A 20,666-nucleotide genomic window follows, 5' to 3' on the forward strand; every position below is an offset into this window, starting at 1 on the left:
ATAATCATAATATGAAATCACCCTCAAAATTGTACTTTTGTAATGTTTTTTTTAACCCTTTGGATCCTAGGCTCTAAAAATAAATTTTTGTCAACTTTTGAATTTGCTGTATTTTCAATTTGAAAGACTACCTGCTTGCTTATTTGGTATTGTTTTAATCAGCACAACCGCGCCTATGTGACACTACCATTATTTTGTCATTTTTCCATGTTATTTTCACACACTAGACATAAAATCATGCATAATCAGAAAATTCCATCCGTAAGAATGGGATTCATTTGCCAAAAATGTTTAACAAAATGTTTTACAACATAGAATGAAAGTTTTATGTGTAATTTTATATAAACAACGAGAATAAAATGTGTCAACAAACAAACCAATATGTTTTTGAATAAAAATACCAAAAAATCCAGGCCAAAGCTACACCAGGCAACCCAAAAAATAAGAATTTATCACTGCTGTTTCTTTTACATTTTTCCTGGAATTCTATTTTTTTCTATTAATTTTTTTCAGCTTTTTTTTCTCATAAATTTTCTTTGTTGGGTTTGTGAAAAGTAATAAAATATATTTTTGGGAGAAGTTTGATCCAGCTGGATTTCAGATCGGCTCGACTGAAAATCTACACAGGTGGGGGCGTGTCTGTCCATGCTGAAGTGTTCACCTCCTGCCACGTCGGTGGGCGGGACTTTCGTGGTGAACCGCAGTGTTTCCGCAATTTTTAGACACCGGTGCTTGTCGTTGTGGAAAATTCATGTCGGTTTCCTCACCAAAACAAAATAGTGGTCATTTCCTCTGTTGAATTTCTCATAGCAGATGGCTCCATTTAGCTCCGCCCCCCATAGTAGCTGCTCTGCATTAGACCGTAAGATTGACGTTAGTTCTTTGTCTTATTTATTAAAATAAAAGATTGCTTTGTCCAGAAACTACAAATAAATGCTATTATCTCTTTATCATAATAAAATCTCACTCCCAGAAGATGAAAATAAGCTTATTTTATATGAAGTTTTATTGTGCTGATCTCACAGCTGCACGTCAGGACGCCTGTTAATACATATTAAGGCATTAATTATGTTCTATTAATCACAGACGTTAACGCGTCAACATTCACAGCCCTAATTTTGACTAAAAATACTCCTCATACCCCACATATGGTTTGTATGAAAGTGTATTTCAGTCCCCAAAAGTTAACTTTAGTAATGAATGTCACATTTTACAGTATTGCCACAGCACTTATTTTTAAAATAAATAATATTTTGCTCATCATATGCATGTGACATGGTATTTTTTTGCTTTGATTAAGTTGTCAGTCGCTTCATGTTTGTTTGCTTCTCTGGAATGGCTTGTTGTAGGGTATTACATGTACATCGAAGCGTCTCGACCGCGAGCCGAAGGGGACAAAGCCCGACTTCTTTCCCCTCTTTTCAACGTGTCTTCAGTGAAAAGCCCGAAGGGTCCAGTTCCATACTGCGTCTCCTTCTACTATCACATGAAGGGCAAACACATTGGTGAGTGTCATGCACACACACACACACACAAATCCTTCCCTCTGATATGAAAGCATTCATTTCAGGCACAGTGTTGCACTGCGCAGACAAAGCTAAAGCTCATTGCTATCAGTATATTTCTGTCAGAGACTGATCTCAGGGCCTGACCTGTGTGTGGAGAGCTTGTCAGGCACAACCCTGTAGGTTTTGTGTGTGTAAGCAGAAGAGGTGTGGGATGGAGGGCAGGATGTTAAAAATGGTCTGTTTGCATGTTTCCGCCATGCCTCGGTGTGGCTGCACGTGTGTGTTTTCAGGTTGGATGAAGGGGGCAGTGGCTGTGTGATTTATAGCAGGGATAAGAAACAATCAGTCATTTGGCAGAGCTGTTCATCATAATATGCTCTGTCAGGCAGCCCGGATGCATATTTCTCCGAGTGTACACAGCTGCAAACAAGTTAGCGCACACAGGAGCACAGAGTAAGTCCATGGACAAATCTGAAATCTTATTCATTAGAAGACATTAGGTCTAAGACAAAAAGGCTTCATAAAAAAAAGTTTTCATGAATGAAAACCAATACGGGGTTCCCTCGCTGTACTGCGTTTCTCACTGTTTTGCAGATTTTTTTTTTTTTTCACAACAATTTAACTTTTTTTTCCCTTTGCACAGCCCACTGTATTCTGTGTGTTGATTGGGTGTAAAGCTTGTCATTCAATCTCCTCCACGTGTCTCTCTTTCCCAGAATGCACTTAGCTTGTCAGAGTTCACAAATCTTTGAGAACTTGAGGAGCTGAAACGAGAAAAGAAGTATGAAAATGTTCATATCTGTCTGCGAAAATTGTATAAAGTGAGTCGTGAGGGGTGTCACAGCCATAAAACATCTGTTATCCCACTTCCAAGGTTTTATTTATTGTGGGTTATATAAAGAACATAACCCTGCCATAAAGAAGGGAGCATTATATTTTTAATTTCAATGTTATTTGTGTCCAGCATGCATGTTTATATTAACAAAATACATCTAAGTTCTGAAGAAAATGTTTCTATGCACTTTTTTGAGCACAAACATAATAAGATCCTAAGATCTTGGTCTACTTAAATGTGTTGCAGATTTGCTGGTGAAACTAAAAGATTAAATTTACAAGGGAATTCTGATGTGTTTCAGCAACAGTGTGCAAATGCAGATAAAACATCTAGCAGACCATAAGTAAAGAAATGTTCATAGGGTTAAAAATAACTGTTACAAATCAAGAAAAACTTTATTTCTCTCTCAAAAAAAATGCATAGCTTCCGTTTTAAATTTTGTTCAATTTTTGTTTTTTGCTACAAAAAAATGTAATTCAGTGTTTATTTAGAAACAGATCTTTACAAAGATAATCTTCATTTATTAAAAACTTAAAAAAGGGGCAATGTTTTTGAGAAGATGATTTTATGTCAAACATTTCAGATTAAAAGATTTTATATGTACCCCCAAACAATTGTGTTTCAGTCAAAATGAGGTCCAATTTTTTTATAATTTATAATTGTTCATCTTTTTGCATTTCATCAATTACATCTGACAAAAAAAAAGTCTAATTCTAAGCAAAGAAAAAAGGGAAAACTGTATAATACCTTTTTTCTCAGCTAGTTTCATTACTGTTTCAATATTTAGAAAGAGTTGAATCAATGTGCATACATTTTAAAAGAATGGTCAAGAGTATTTCATTTGAAAGTACAATTTTGACAATTCCAAGAAGGAAGGCAAAACCAAAGACTATCTTACATAAAAAGAACGATCTCTTCCTCACAGATAGTCCAGACTTTAACCATCTGAGATTTTAGCCCAGATTTTACATTTCTATAAAAGGAAATATTGCAAATTTAGATCTAAATAAATAAAACAGTGCACGTCTACTGAAAATATGCTGTTATTGTAAATCCAAAGGCCGTTTAAGAAAACTAGGAATTGAATGTTTATCGCTGGGCTTCTGCTTTTGGACCAAATGTCACTTACAGAGTATTCCAGTTGTTAAAATATTGATAATTCAAAAAGCTTGGCCAAAATTAGATTTTTGAAAATCATGAACAAAAATGAAATGTACTTAAAATAAAGTCCATCTACTGGAGTTAAACCAGAACACGCAGTCATATTTGCACACGGCAGGAGAAATTTTCAAATTTTCCTCCTTTAATTTTCATGTTGTCCTGCCAGGCAGCTCCAATGTGATGTTGCTTTGATTGCCTTACCCTTGCAGAGTTAACACTCATGTCAAAGAAAAGGCAAGATGAGAATAAGGTAGAGGGGTCAGGGAGAAGGAAGATGAGATGAGAGAAGTCAGGGCAGAATGAGGGTCAGGAAAGCTTAGGCTAAAAAAGAACATGCTTCATAATGAGACCGAGAGCAAAGAGAACAGGAGGAAAAAGAGGCAAAAGAGGCGAATAAAGTACAGAAACTCTGAGTGGTTTAAGAGAAGCCATTACCTTGTAGGTGTTTAGAAGTAGTGAGAGGATGATAATGTACTGTGAATGGTTTTTAAGTGCTTCATTGTGAAGCTTAAAGTGTTAAAAGTGCTCTATATGATAAATATGGTTGAAGGATTCGATACATTTGTATCATTTGTTTCATTTTTTCTTCTTTCCAACATACTTGAAGATTGACTCTTTTGCAATCATTGCCATGTAAGAAAAGTGTTGTTTTTTTAGCACAATATCAACAAAAAACTTTTTTGAGTTGTTATTTTATAGAAAAACACAAATTACATTATTACCACAAAGTGCACACTAGTCATTAATACAAAATACTTATTCAATTAAGCACTTTCACTTTTTATGTCATTAAGCCAAATAAATGTGACATATTTAATTGCACTCAATATAATTTTAGATGTAAAAACAAGATATGAAAACATGTTTTATGTTACCTGGGATTTAAGTCACTGTAAAACAAGCATTACATTTTTAGAATGTGGGATGTTTGGTTCTCATCTGATCTCGACCAACACTTATTTCCTTGGGTAGTCGGTTTCATTTTCAGTAATTGAAAACAGCAAAGCCAGAAGCACTTTTTCCTTACAGACGGTTGGGTTTATTTTCATTGGTGTTTGTTTGTTTTTTTCCTTTTTGTCTAGACATTCTTGCTCCTTCTGTTTGCTTGTGCTTTAAGCATCTTCCTGTCTTGTTTTCCTTGCCTTGGATTTAGGTCTTTCACCTGCACACCTACCTACCACTTATTTCATTTTTAAAGAGCATTTTGATCCACAAAATAGTCTTAGGGTGAATTCAGACTGGACCCATTTGGTTCGCTTAAAGTGAACCAGAGTTTGTTTTCTCCGATAATCCGGAACAAGTTTTCAGTCTGTATACACCAAATTAATCTGACTTGGTTCAGATCAAGGGACTTTTCAAGTCAATGCACCCTTAAATCTTTTATTTTCACATAGACATTGTTATGTACATTTAGCTCTTGCTTCTACAACTTATTGTGCATTTCTTTCTTTTTTTTTTTAGGTGTGAGGGTGAAGTCTTTTTACCTACGTGTTTCTTCTAACATATTCGAGGGAAAATATCTCGTGTATTTAAGTTCTTCCTCAAATGGAAGAACATATAATCTAAAAATCATGTAACCAGGCATGTCCAAAGTCAGACCAATGCGTCAAATGTTCAAATTTCTATTGGCTCAGAGGCTTTTGTCAACAAATCAATAATATGTGACCCCCAGCACCTTCTAAGAACAGTGTGTACGATTTTTTGATTGGGATTGGCTAAATTATGTTGTAAGCCATTGAAAACCAATGGGATCTACCTTTGGCTACTTGACTTTCAGAGCCTTAAGGGCCAAATGTGAGGAACAGATTTATTTGTTTCTGTGATTGAAACCAGAGTGGTTTTTACTTTTGGTATCTATCTGTTCCTAGACAAACTTGTTCTTTATTTCTGGTTTTCACATCCAAAAATTCTCAATAATTTTGGAGAAAAATACATTTATTCCTGCTTTATGTAAAGAAAATAAATTGATTAAAAAAAAGTCGTTAAATAGTGTATTTGCACTTAATGTTATTATGGTGATGCAAGGTGAATGGGTAGCTCTCACCTGTTTTTACCACCTTATATCTGCCCCTCATTGCAAAACGTTTGGACACCCCTGATGTAAGCATGTGTCCATGCTGCATGCATAGCAATGCTCCAAAGAATGAACACACCTTATAGCACACAGATGCCCCCCTGCTTGTCTATTTGTTTAAGAGACTGGTGGTTGGTTAATGTTCCAATTAGGAGCTGGTTGGAGATCGTTAAGAAGATAAATGCTTCTCTCACATCTTAGAGAGCTGAGAGGAATAGAGACAAGAGAGAGAGGGAGCCTCATCCATAGCTCACACAACGTCCTTCATTAAATCCACACACCACATGACAGGAAAGTGTGTTGTGTGCATATACAAAAGGAAACATGGTTAATTAACACATTCTAGAAATCTTCTGTGTCAGTGTCCTTTTCTCCCAACCTGTTTCCGTTTTACCTCAGCTTTCTTCTGTCCACACGGCTGTCAGAGAGAAATCAAACCATCCACCATGATGACATCAAAGCATATTGCATATTGCTGAGGGACCACTCCAAAGTTTTCTGTATAGTATTTGCTGTTTTTTCCCAGTGGTGTGCATTACAAAGTGTCATGTTTCTGCTTCAACAGCATCAGCCTTCCCCAAAAAATCTCTGTTAAAAGTGATTGTTTTACTTCCAATGGGTTTTTGTGGAGAACAATCTGTACTTGTGTTGATATTGCTTTTTTGCTTTAAAACACGTTTGGTTATATTGCCTTTTGTGAATAGAACCAGCTGCAGAAACGTGAACATCTGGTTCCACCGTGTCAGTTTTAAATATGTAACATTTGCAGTAACATTTGCCTGAAAATGTCATTGACTCTGGTGTTGTCATAGTGAACGCTGTGCTGATAATTCAGTGATAGCTTAGAATAGACAGGGTCATTTTATCAATTTATTCATCTTGTATTCATTTTTTCCCTAATTAGATGAATGATTGAAATAGAAGCAATTCAAAACATATTTATTTATAATAATTTGACAATTCAAGTTTATAGTATTAGTACCACAATGGTTACAATCAGGTATCTCCCTTTCTCTAGTAATTCTAAAGTCTATTATTTTCTTTTGCTGCAGTTCAATCCATCATTAGTTGGCTACCTATTATAACAGGTAATGAGGTAGCCTTAGATGTTTGTTAGGTCAATTAAACAAACACCAGGAGCAAGCTGATAGTTCCTAATGACCTGTGTGTATGTGTCTGCTTACATGAATGTATGCAATCTCTTCACAGGCACACTCAACGTATTTCTCAGAATGGGAAGCTTTACCTCAGCTCTGGACTTACTGAAGTGGACTAAGTCTGGACATCAAGGTCCAGACTGGAGGAGAGCAGACTTTGACATCAGCCCAAGTGGACCCTTCCAGGTAAGGACTTCTCTCCTCCTACAACAGCAATTAGACAAAAAAACAAAGCTAAACATATAAAAATCAACAAATCTAAACTAACTTCAAAAATGTGTTTTATAGCTGATCAACCAAAGTTTATTTTTTATTTTTTTCCCCCAGGGCCAATACTGATTACAGGTAGTCAAAATGTGGCAATAACCATTTTTTTTTTGGCAAATATGTATTTGCAGTGAAACCAAATATTTTGGCGTCAATATTTTTTTTAAATATTCCGTCTGCTTCACAGTAGTCAGCTTAGATCTGCCTGCAGTTCAGAATGTGACCTGCAGGTACAACCGTGCAAACCATGTACTGTAGATATCAACATCTTCAAGAAATGTAACCTCCAGTTATTTCTCCTTTAGCTTTTTCTTCTGCTTAGTATCGTGTCAGGTGTGCTTGATTTTGGAAGTAGATGATGCAAAAATGGTTGCATCCTTGATATTTGTTCTTTTCCATTCATTTTTTTAGTATTTCTATCTTAGAAGAATCTCCCCTTCAGACTCAACAAACACGATTTTATACACAGTTTATAAAACTAGAGAATTCCTGAAAGACTTGGACTTTAAATTCTGCTCTAAATCAGATAATTTTTCACACTACAGTCTTGGCAGTGACATTTGGGGCTCAAAAGAACCTGAGATAGCCTTTGAATTAGATTTTAACAGCAAGACATTCTTTCTGGAATCAGTATTACCTCACACCCAGAGATAAGAGATGTAGCAAATCTCCAAAATCTCTTTGGTGGTGGGAAGATCCCAACGGTCTCCACAGAACGAATATTTTAGCCGTCACAAAGCTAAATAAATTCTCATTTTTTTTTGTTGGCTAGTGTCTGTCCAATGGGAGAGACTGAGAATATGCGAGTTAAGAGTCTGTCCATCAGAACATGTGATGTATGTCGTGCTGTCAATGCAGCCTTCATTGAGGGAAAACCGGTATGGCATAAATACTAAATTTAAAGACACTTAATGCTCATTGATGATGTTGAGGTTGCAGATACAGAGTACAACAGAAGGTTGTGTGTTGAAATATTTTAAGCAAATATAAAAAAATATAATGGCTCAGCTTTTTTTTTTTTTTTTATAAGATTAATTTTACTTTATCAGTTCTGTGTAGTTTCTTATTCATCCATGATGGTCCCATTGCAGAAAAGGTTTTTGAAAATAGGTCATCTGGACTTAGTTTTTCAAGTTGAAGATTTTTCACTTTGGATCCAGTTAAGATTACTTATTTTTTTCAGAACTTTCTTCTGGTTTTCTTGATCAACAATTCAGCTTATGTACCGGTAGTATTAAGTTATTTAGAAAAGACTTGTGATTTACGTTCTGTTAAAACTGCATTTCTAGCTTATTTTGAAGCATCACCCAATCCTAATAGTCTAATTCTAATCATCCGGTCGACATAAAATTTTAACTCTTTCTTAAAACATCCCCAGCCATCTCGCAGTGTATAAAAATGCGACTCTGATTACAAATGTTGATGTGTGGCCTCCTGCTGAATTAGCTGAAAAACTTGTATTTAGGTCACCTTGTGGTGGCATTTTAGGATATGTAACCATAGCATAACATGCTGGTTTAACACATCAATTACTGGATACTGTTTAGGTTTACTGATAACTGTTAAATTAAATTAAATTGAATTAAAGTAACATTGTGTTATCCTATATTTAAACAGGTCTAGTATCTTAGTCATCCACCATTTACATCATTGTGAAAATAATTACATGAAGTGAATTAAAATCATTGATGCCAGGTGTGAAAGCATTAGTAAAAATGAATAAAATTAATTTTGGTGGTTTTACCACAAAAAACATTGTGTGTCAAAAAAATCATGAAAATAGCAGTTCCCTCACTGGAGTGAAGATAGACTTTTATTTTGATTTACTACTACAACTAAAACACAATGTCCAGGGACCAGAGCTGGCAAGAAGCAAAATTTAATCAAAATTTTAATAACACACAACGAATATATGAAAAAGTTTTGATTTTGATGCTTGACTAAATTTCCAGTTTGTTATACAATCAACCAAAGTTATTCAATTTCATATTGAAACTAAAACACTAATTTAAGCACTATTTTACTTACTCTTCTAATTATAATATCAGCTTTAATTTTAAGTTCAAATGAATACATATTTAGTTAATATTTTACAAAAAATGTTGGCATAAAACAGAACAAGGATGTGTGTTTGAGTTCTATGTATTTGATGTTTCTTCTGCTTTTTGCCAGCCACTCTGTTGACATGTGATCCACTTTTCTTTCAAAACTTTTTTCGTAGCCACTCTTAAACTTTTTTGTTTTAAAAATCTTTGTGTGTAGGATTTTGCTTTGGTCAATCAACAGATAAACACAAGTGGTCATGTTGTAAATTTTCTTGGTAATTCCATTGTTTTCTATTTCTATATATTACCACTTTTTTTAGCTTATATTTCTCTAATGAATATGCAGGGTAACATTTTCCTTTCATTCATTTCATAATTTACTATTTGAAAGTTTTTGCCAAGAACTCTAATGTAAGCATATTTAGATCATTTTGAGTCTCCACTTCTTCACATTGTCTTAAATACATTCCTCATAATTTTGTTGACATCATTGTTATGCTTAAGTAAAATCTCATGAATAAATGTTGTTATTGATTCACACATGCAGGTAATTATTTTTGAAAATGTGCATACCCAGCCTCCTATCCCCTGCAGCAATTAGCTTTGACAGGTCAATTAACAGGTTTATCTATGACCAAGGGATGCCTGCTAGTTGTTTTGTAATGATTCCAGATACCCTCTGTATGTCCGAGGGGAAAATTGAATTCATGATGAATGTGGATGGAGCGCCTTAGCTGGGGGCTGCATTTACTCTGCTTTAACTGCATGATGCTTCTCTGTTTAAAATTTGGAATGCAGCATATTTTATAAGAAATAGTTTTGAAAAGCTGTGGCACAACAACTTAAAATTTTAATGGAATGCCCATAACATGCTAAATTCAGAATGCTAGAAGCATTTTAAAAACATTTTATGAGAGTTTAGTTTTCTCAGCAGTTTTTGAGAGTATAATCTCACATTTGTGAGACATGCCTATTACCAATTTCATTTTACAGTTTTGTGTGTGAAACTTTTTTACTGAAAATGCAGCTTGATTTGATGTCTCTATTGCCCAGGTGGTAACAGTAACCTTTAACAGATCAATACAGAACTTATTTTCTGACTCAAGCAAAGTCACAGGAGTTGTTATGTTGGGATTTTTAAGAGTATCTTGTCACTTCAGGGACTGTTTTCTTTTCCTTTTGGCTGATCCTTCTAGATTCAAGATTCAAGATTCAAGATTCAAGATTCAAGATTCAAAGGGTTTATTGTCATATGTACAGTAAAGAAACTGGTTTCCCTGTACAATGAAATTCTAGAAGTCTCCAAAGCAAATTATCCTGCCCTACGTAATCCTGTCATCTTCATCATTGTCATTCAAAACAACCACTGTTATGTCCTCCTTGATTCATGAAAAGGGCTGTGGATCGTTGCTGAGGTGACGATCCAATTCGATTCACGAATCGAACCATATTTCGTACTTTTTAATTGTTTGTTACTATGTGTATATCTTTAGACTGGATATATAAAAAATGAAATTATTTGTATTAAGTTACTATCATTTACCCCTTTATTTAGAACAGAAGATCAACAAAACTGATAAAAACACAAATGTTTAAATAGAAAGAAATAGTGTTTGTCATTTTAAACAAGTTTTATTATGTTTTTAATTTTTTTTTCAACCTTCTGGTTAAGTTCAGCAATAATATAAACAACATAAAAAGGATACAAAATAATTATTATTTTTGATCAATGAACTACAAAACCTGAAAACGTTCTCCACAGTTTTTCTATCCTTTAAGTTCTTCAACATTTTACATTCTAAGCATTATATATTGGTCCAGAGACCGTATGAAAAAAGTTGTTTTTTTCTGCAGCGGCATCAGTGGATTCACGTTGATTATATTCACCTTTGCTGTGCAGAGCTACACATAAGTGCGAGGCTGCATTTCTCCGCTTCAGAATCTAAAGTTATGTCAGTTGCGTCAACTGTTAAAAAGTTACCATAACCACAGCAATGTAAACCCTGGAGCTAAAGCTCCGGTGTTAAGGCTGATTCATTTTTTTCAGGAGTTATATCAGTGAGCGGAACTTCAGTCTCTGTTTTTGAACGGAAAAAAGCTCTTGCTAGTCTTACTTTATAAACCGGAAGCATCACCAACACGAAGATTCGTTTACTTCTGGTGACATTAGTGCTGCTCTTTCGGCTTTGTTTTAGTTCATAAACTTCAAATCAAGCATTATTCTGTATTTTTAGAGCAAAAATGCATCGCACCAAAATAATATTTGACTACCCTCTACTATATCTATGAAGATCGCGAATCAGGGATTTTGGACGTCGCAAATATTCATTCAGGAATTTTCAGGAGCAGATTGCGAGTATCCGAGCACCCGGATACTCATTACAGCCCTATTTATGAACCCCCTCTTTAGTCTTCCTTTGGTCCTTCCATGATCACTGTACCTCCTCCTAACATGTCCAAACTATCTTAATTTGGCTTTCCTGCATTTATCTCTAAAACATCTAAAACAAGATGCTCCTCTGATGTATTCATTTTTAATCTTATCCATCCTGGCCACTCCCAAAGACAACCTCGTTGTCCTGCTCTCCTCACATGTCTCTAAGTTCTGTTTCCAAAATTCCAATCCTGCCGCTAATTTAATGAACAAACTTGAAGAAACAGAGACAAATGAGGTCATAATCAGAATGATATGGATAAACTTAAACCAAAACTTAAAAAGAGTTCTCTGACACAAGCAGGATGGCAGCAGAAGACGAGACTGAATTACGGTAACATGGCTGACATAGACTTCCTCTCATAAACTCAAATGTCGCCTTCAAAATAAAAGTCAGATCTAAACATGACTTTGGTATAAGGAAAAATCAAATTAAAGAACTAAGGCAACAAACCAGAGTGAAGAACATGCAACATCTTCTGCTCTGCGACCTCCGGTTCTGCCTAATGTCTCTTTTCCAGAACTTCTGTCTCTAAACCAACAGCATGGCTGCTTTTACCAGTCTTCCACTTTTCCTTTGATTCATGCTGACACACTTTGCCACATGTCATTCCTGAAACCTTCCTCCACCCATTTCAGCCTACTTACATACATCTTTTAGCCTATTTTCTGCACTCTTCAACACTGTTGCCCCTAAGTACTTAGTCTTCTATCTTCATTTCCTTGCTCCCTAAAACCTCACCTTTTTACTTGATTCCCTCTCACTCATGCACAGAAACTCTGTCTTGGTCCAGCTGACCTTCATTCCTCTTTTCCAGAACATTTCTCCACCTCTCTGGAAGTTACACAACATGCTCCCTGCTCTCACTATATATCACAATGTCATCTGCAAAAAAATTAAGCTCCATGAAGATTTCTGTTCCATATCACTTGTCGGAAACGAGACGGAGCTCAAATTTGATCCTTGGTGCAGCCCCTCCACTACTCCGTCACACCTGCAGCAAATCTACAGAACAGCTGTCTTACATGTCCAAAACAACTCAAATGCACTTTTCCACCACTCCAGACTTCCTCATACAAAACACAACTCATCTCTTTGTGCCCTACTGTGGACTTTTTCTAGATCTACGAAGACTCAATGCAGCTCCCTCTGACATTCTCTGTTCTTCTCCAGCACTGTCCTCAATGCAAATATTCCATATGTGGTTCTCTTCCTTGGCATGAAACCATACTATTGCTGACCAACTCTTTCCTATAACTTCATTATATTATTCATCTGTTTAATCCTTCTATATTTTCCACATCACCTCCTAAATATAGGCACCACACTTCTCAATTCCACTAGCATCTCCTCACTTTCCAAGCACTCATTAAACAGTACAACCATGTACACAACCACTTCTCCTAAACACTTCCAAACCTTTACAGGTGTTCAGGATCAACTGCCTTTCCCCTCTCTATCTTCTTCGTTGCCTTTTTTACTTTATCCTCACTGATCTTTGCAAGTTTCTATATCTCTATCCTTTCAATCAAACTTGTTATAAAGGTCCTCGCATGCCCTTTGTTTGGCCTTTACTACCTTTGCCCTTATTTAAGTGACTGTAATTGTAGCATTTAAGCACAATGCATTTTGTCTTGCTGCTGAAAGAAAAACAAATTACCATAAAATGTATTTAACTGTGATGTAGTTAACACCAACAGTTTTTCTTTCTTTTTTTTTTTTGTGAGAATGTCCATGAATTAAATTATATCTGCGCTATGTTACAAAGTCTCGCCTCTTAACAGTAAAAACACTTTTTTTTTTTTACTTTATGTAACACAATGAGCAGACAGATGCAATAAAAATGTCATTTGCATCAATTTGATTAAATAACTAATTACTTTTAGTGGGATTTTTAATTTCACTTATTAGGGGCAGAAAAATAATAATGTAAGAACTGTGTGTCACATTTGTATTCAGAATGCATTTCTTAACCCACATACCTGCTTTTCTGTAGACCTTAAATAGAAAGGCTTCTGACCTTTTCAGTAAGTATCATTAAAAATGACATAAGAGAAAGAAGCAAAAAAGGAAGAGCTTCTAAAGAAATGCAATAACCTACTTTTATCTGAGACACTCTGGCTGTCTGGCTGGCTAAGACCATACACTGAAGAAGTAAAGGCAGAGGAATCCCAGTGTTTTCCATTTAACCATGACAAATTAATGAATAAAAAGATATGAACCAACCTTGAACTGTGACAGAAGACACATACATTTATAGCTTAAAGAGTTTAAGCTATAAGTTGCCTGCAAGTCTTGTCTGTGGTTCTTCTGTGCGTTTGCATTGTGACCTTGTAAAATGTGAGGTGCCACTTCAGCAGCTTTCTAGTCTTTTTTTATGTCTTCAAGCAGAAACTGAAGTCAAGTCATTATCAGGCAGATGAAGTCTCACTAACATCATTTTTTGAGCAATTTAAAAGCATTCCCAGTAGGGCTGGGTATCAATTATAATTTCCAGAAAGGATTCGATTTGATTCACAAGAGCCTGGATCGATTCCAATTTTTTAAAATTCTTTTCTTTTCCTCATTTTAGTTTTGAGTTTACACATTTATACACATTTGTTTAGAAAAACATTAATAATCTACTATACGTTTTGGAGATATTCATATTAATCTAATACAGTTCCCATACTGTAAAATGTATTAGTGAATTACTGAGATTGTTAATAGCATACAGTCTTACATGGATTCTCAATAGGAGAAGCTCTAACAAAAATGTTCAGATCATTAACATTGTAAACATTGTTCTTCTTCTCCTGGAGGACGTTTTAGTTTGGCCACTAGGTGGCGATGTTACTATAGCAGTACACCTTATTCAAGAAGAAGTAGACAGTATAAGCAAAAAATGTGCTTTAGACCATAAATGGTTACTTTAAAAAATGTTTCCTTGAAGGAGTTTGGAAAATTCATGCCTCTGAGTTTATAGAGATGTTCATTTATTGAGCAATGTATGTTTAGGTCGACCGAGCGTTAGCATTAGCCGTCCTATATTAAATGTTAGGATCAAGCTAGCGGACTTTAGCTTTATGTGCTAAATTCATTTGTTTTTTTATGAATCGATTCTTAATCCATTAAGCTTAAATTGATTCAATCGATTAATTGATGCTATCAACCCAGCCCTAGTCCCCAGTAGTCTTTTAATAATGATTATACTGTATTTATGGAAATTAAAAAAAAAACTTGTTTTCTGGGACATAGTTTCTGCACAGCTTCAATAGTTCATTAGAAATTTGCCTCTGAGTTGTGGGCGGGACTGTTGGCCTGGAGTAAGCCCGCCTCCTTCTTCGGGCGAGAGAACCAAAGACGTACATGGATCTAGTCTTCTACTAGTGGATGCAGTTTGCCACACTAGCTTCCACATCACACTTGCATACTTTTTTTCAGCTGCATTTCTTCTTTCACTCCTGATTCACAATCAGATACTCAAAAATACAATTTTAGTCCTCTATCATAAAAAAAAAATGCAACGAGACAATGTTAAAAATATTTTTTTCTTTGGAGTGGGTCTTTACAGAAAAGTCATTTGAATCACATGTTTGTTTGTCTTTTAGCTGTTTACTAATCAAACTTTGTTAATTAAGTTTAAACATGAGTGTCAAGTTCATGGAAATGGGAAATAAAGAAAGCCACAACAACAATGCAGTAGCATGTTAAGGTGGAAAACTACTCTGTGGACATCTGTGTTTTGTATTTAGTTCCTGGATGGCCTGCAGGGAACCAGGCCAACCCACATTTCTGTGCCTCCCTTTACAAAGGGATATTTCAAAAGTCCCTCCCTGTGTGTCTCCTGCTTTCTTTCTTTCTTTCTTTCCTTCACTTTTCTTTGTCACACACAGACTCATTTTCACTTCACTCCCAAGCCTGTGTCCCCTGTGGTGAGTTGCTGGCACATCAAGGCGAACATTAAAGGTTACAAAGCTCGACAAAACGACACTGTCCCAACTATGTCTTGACACTTGATGGCACCCTCTTTGATCTTGTAGTCTCCCTCCTTCACACGCACGCAGCTGTGTATTTCTTCCTTATGTCCACTTTCTGAGTCACAGTCTATGCAGTCATGACAATTCAGCACCATGTATGGTAATTACTTTCTTTTGCTCCTTTGTATCCATGTAGGACAGGATTTTTGTATGTATATTGAAAGAAGAATATGCTTGGATGCCATTTTTAATAGTCAATCAGAAGAGTTATCACTTTGCTATCTTGTTTGATGTTAGGTATATATGTACACATTTTATCCTTATTATACATAAAAAATATTCTACACAAGGAAGACATTTTTTTGTTTCATGTGTTTCATGGCACTGTGACATGACTCAGAGGAGCAGATGTTCTACATTTCTGTGTCAAAGCCAGTGTGTCTGCCTTTCAATTCCTTTATTATTTCCTCATTTTTTTGTAATTATTCAGCAATCTGGTGTCTTGTTTGATCCAGATGCACTTGCAGGTGTACAAAGGTATGCCTTGTTAAAGGCCATTACGAGTATGGTGTCTAGCATGTGTGAAAACTGGCTCAGCTGGCTGTGATAATGTCTTTAGAGAAATATGTTTAGAGGAAGAAGGATTCTGACAAAAGGCACTTTTGACACAATGGCACAGTAACAAAACTGGAAAGCAGTTGAATACACAGTTCCTTATTGATACTTTTATTATTTTGCAGCCATGACTCTACCAATCTATTAAACGTTCTGTCCAAACATGATCCAGACACCAAGAACCAAAAACCATAAGGACACAATCTTTTGCCTCAGAAATTTCACAATAATCCCTCACAACAGTACCATAAGCTAACTATTTAAAATGTATATACACATTCACTTGCCCTCTGAGATGTCTGATACCTTTGAATTGTGGGTCCTCTACCAGAGGCCGAGTGATTGAGGGCCACGCGCAATATCTTAGCTGATTCTAAGACAGCACTCTTCCTGAGAGGCATCGTGGACGATGTTCCTGGAAAATGCAGAACCATTTTCCCAGTTTTAGTGGTCACAGCCTCAAGGGTTCCTATCACCACAAGGACCACTGTTCCTACATATCTTAATATTTTCCCGTTCCCTTTCTTTGATGTTGCTATCACTTGAAATTGCTACCTCCAACACTTCTTCCTTTCTTCCTTTTCTAGTTCAAGCTCTGTATTGATAGTTTAGTGCAGATACTGGTAGCCTTTTCCAATGCCAGTCATTTGCCAGTGAAACAAACCATGCAGGGGGTTGTTTTTTTTCTTTTCATAATGGTGCCTGCTCTTCCTGTTCTTCCTCTTCTGGGTTAGGACTCAAAAATGGCCGAGTACGTCATCCAAGCTGAAGTCACCAAGCCCTGGTTGGTGCAATGCAACAGCGGAGGATGGAGTACATCCTTAATATCTGAAGTCTCTGAATTTTGTTGGATTGTTTTGAGGGATATTCTTTAAAGCTTTGTGGTGTCATCAGACACATTGGAGTGGTGGTCCTGCTTTTCATAAAGGGGAACTAGAGGTTAAACTTCATCAACACTGGGGTAGTTCACATTTGAGTTTAAAGTGACTGGAATGGGAATTGGCACCTCCAAGCCAGAGGCTATAATTCTTAACCACAAAAGGGTGGTTTGCCTTCTCCCAGTTGGTGGAGAGCTTTTGTCCCAAGTAAAGAGGTTTGTGTATCTTGAGATCTTGTTGACCAGTGAGGGAGGGATGGAGTGTGACATCAACAGGAAGATGGGTGGATTGGCTGCAGTAATGCACTCCCATTGTAGTGAAGAAGAAGCTGAGCCAAAGTCCAAAGCTTCCAATTTACTGGTCAGTTTGTGTACCTACCTTCACACTGGGCCATTACCGAAAAGATAAGATTGTGGGTACATCAGTTAAAATGAGTCTCCCCTGTAGAGGGGCTGGGTGCTACCTTACGCTGGGGTCACACCGGACGCGATAGCGCCGCGAAGCAGCGCGGAACGGAGTGCGCTTCCATTCGGCTCCCATGTTAACCTATGGCGTCGGTCACACCAGGCGCGGAGCGATGTGGAGCGGCGCAGAGGGTCCGCGCGGTGCAGCGCAACATTTCGGCGTCTGGCCTATTTCTTCCGCGAGCCGCGAGCGCTCCGCGTCAATACTGGCAGGAAGTTGCATCAAAATACATGAGAAAATCCGGTTTATTTTCAAAATAGAACCAATTTTTCACAATAAAATGTCGCGATTGACAAATGTGATCATGTTTTTGTGTCTAAACAGACGGTAGAGATGAAAATATGCATACAATCAAAACACACAGACACGCACACACACACACAAACAGATCAATGAAGTGACCCGACTGCGGAGTTGGGGGGCGGGGTCTGTGTCAACTGGGGCACAGACCATCCCTTTTAGCAGAAACACGGGGTGATATTCTGGTTATTGACCATGATGGCAAAAAAAGCAATAGCTCTAGCAGAAGTGCCAGTCGACCGTCGTGGAAAAAAAATCGCGTCTGGTGTGACCTATAGAGCGGCGCGCGCTCATCTCCACGCTGCTTTGCGGCGCTCTCACGTCCGGTATGACTCCGGCGTTAGAGTTCTTTCACATCTAGGGAAGCAAGCTGAAATGGTTTATTTCATTTTAAAACCGTCTGACAACCTCTTCAGGCAGTGGGTTCCCCTGGCAAAACTGGAGAGAGTTTCTGAGGAGAAGGAGGTCTACTTAAACTACTACCTGCACAACCCATCTTAGAATAAGCAGAAGAAGATGGAAACTCTTGTCAGGTTTTTCTCTTTGGTGGATAAGATCCAGGTCATTGAACCCAGGCACATTCAGGTCGAGTAAATTTGCACTCGCATTAGACACAGGCATGCCCCTTAACCACAGAACGTTGGTATTAACAGATGGATTCTGTAACATGAAAACAGTCATGCATATTTGCCACCCCTCTGTGCTTGCATGTGCTCACCTTCTTGTTAATCTGAATTGTCAATATACAGAACATTATTTTTACATATATACAGTACGTGAAATGTAAATGAGTCACAGGTGTGATTTCCTTAATTAAGTAACCCTTTTAAGCTTTATGTAATGTTTGCTTTTCCATTTTTATTAGCATTATTTTTAGATCGAGTGTTGTGTTTTACAGTAAGCTTGGTGATAAATCAAATTTGGAGCCATTCTTAAAACCTACTTTTAATGCATGATGATCAAATGAGATTTTAAGACAGATTGAAAAACAGTCTGGTGAACTTGTCAAATTCTTTGGTATTTATTATTCAAATTGATGGTGTTCTCCCTATAAAAAAAATAGTAATTGGGGTTGATATTTCAGAGCAACAAAGGACTCTTTTTGCTTTTTTCTCTTCAAATGCCAAACAGACTTTGCTTGGTTTTGATGAGCTGGGTGTTGAGGGCTTTTGGTGCCTTGGTCCACTGCAGTAATTAGGCTGTCAGTCAAAACCCAATAGCTGGTGGCTAAAACATTGAAGTTTTCTGATGATTTTTTTTTTTTTGGTAAACTGTACCATCTGTGAGATAGCAAGAAATTATAGCACAACAAAAAGAAAAACTGTTTCATTTTATATTTTTCATACAATATCCTGGTACTGTTTATTACATGTTCTAAATGTTTGTTTGTTTTTGTGTTTCTTTCTCAAACAGATTGTCTTTGAAGGAATTCGAGGATTAAATTATGAGGGAGATATTGCAATTGATGATGTTTCCATCACTGTTGGAAAATGTAAGCGGGAAAACAATCTAGACAACGCAGGTAAGACAGGTAAGAGTGTGTAATGATGGAATTAGAAAATCTGATCAACTAAATTATCATCTTAACAAACGTAATTGGAGAAGACTCTAAGGTCCTTTGTAATAAAAAGTGATAGCATACATTTGGAACAATAAGCACAAATGTATTTAAAAAAGCTCTGTTTAAAAAACAAAAACATTATTAAGGTGACCCTGAATGCTCATTATTATCTATAGTTTTTTTTTTTTGTCCCTGAATTTTTAATAAGTCCAGGTTCCCCATTGGATTTATACAGTGTCTGTCATCAAGAAAAAATAGTGTTTCTTAAAAAGCATAAAAAAAGACGTGGGGAGAAATATGTGAGACGGAGAAGTAGAAGCCACTGAAATGACTGAAAAGCTTTTACAGGCCACAATTTCTTTTGATATTATTTTTCTTTCTTGTTTCGAGATATCATAAGTGACAGAAGCAAGCTGCACCATGACTGATCGTTTTTTGTCAGAGACTTACAAACAAGGATCAAAACAGTGTGATGTGTGAGATGTATAAAAAGCCGACTCGTATGGAGGTTTACAGTACAGCAGTGTGAGAGCTTAACAGCAGAGCAACAAGTGAGAAGAGGACGTTGGAATTAGTGGACATGAGAAGATGACGGGCATCTTTGCATATCTGATCATGCTAAATTATATATAGAGTTAAAAAGGGTTTTATGGTTTTTCAATAAAAAATAATAAACCTTTAATTATTAGAGCTAAGGTTTTAGAAATGTGTATCTTCCAAGCAAAATTCACCTTTACATAAATCACAATAAAAGGGAATACTGTATGTCCGTGGAGTTCAGCAGTGGAAAGAAACTGAAACAAATAAAAGGTCAAAGACACAGAGACTAAAGCATGATCTATAAAGTGTTAATGTGATTTAAAAAAAAGAACCAGAAATGAAAATTATATTAAAAAAAGAAACTAACAAAAGAATATGAAACAAAAGAAAGACATTTTTCAGAAGTATTATAAGATGTTGATCAGTAGAACTGTTTTAAAAAATATGTCATGAGAAAAACATGTTTCCTTCGTTTAAAACTCAAATTCAGATTAAGATTTACAAGTTAAGTACAAGCAAAAAAGAACAATCCAAACTTCAGGGAGGTCATGGAAAGTTCTGAAGTGACCTTGTGAAAGACTCAACATTAAAGCACAAACCTGAAATGGCAGTGCTGCCTCTTTGTCAGGTAACATTTCTGCCAAGAAGAATGAGACGAGGCATGCCAAGCTTGTAATATTAATCACAGGAAGACTCAACGCAGTTATTGCTGCCAAATTTGATTTCACTAAGCTCTGATGAAAGATTGTTATACATTTTGTTTTTAATTTTTGATACAGTCAGAAATACTGGGAAAAATTGAGGAATTGTATTCTGAGCTGAACTGTGTAAAACCTAGAAAAGCTTAAATCTTACATTATTATAAA

General features: G+C 36.3%; 1 protein-coding gene across 2 annotated transcripts in view; it reads left to right on the forward strand.

Moving 5' to 3' along the window:
• The window catches only part of LOC112160890 (MAM domain-containing glycosylphosphatidylinositol anchor protein 1), a 189,944-nt gene that overhangs the window by 161,837 nt on the left and 7,441 nt on the right, over window positions 1–20,666 (forward strand). For both annotated transcript variants that reach the window (XM_036210939.1, XM_024295756.2), the window contains 3 exons: window positions 1,350–1,505; window positions 6,788–6,921; window positions 19,113–19,221. In XM_036210939.1, the coding sequence (XP_036066832.1) occupies window positions 1,350–1,505; window positions 6,788–6,921; window positions 19,113–19,221 (399 nt within the window). The remainder of the gene's footprint in view (window positions 1–1,349; window positions 1,506–6,787; window positions 6,922–19,112; window positions 19,222–20,666) is intronic.

The sequence above is a fragment of the Oryzias melastigma genome, linkage group LG3, assembly GCF_002922805.2.
Source record: "Oryzias melastigma strain HK-1 linkage group LG3, ASM292280v2, whole genome shotgun sequence".
Taxonomy (NCBI): domain Eukaryota; kingdom Metazoa; phylum Chordata; class Actinopteri; order Beloniformes; family Adrianichthyidae; genus Oryzias; species Oryzias melastigma.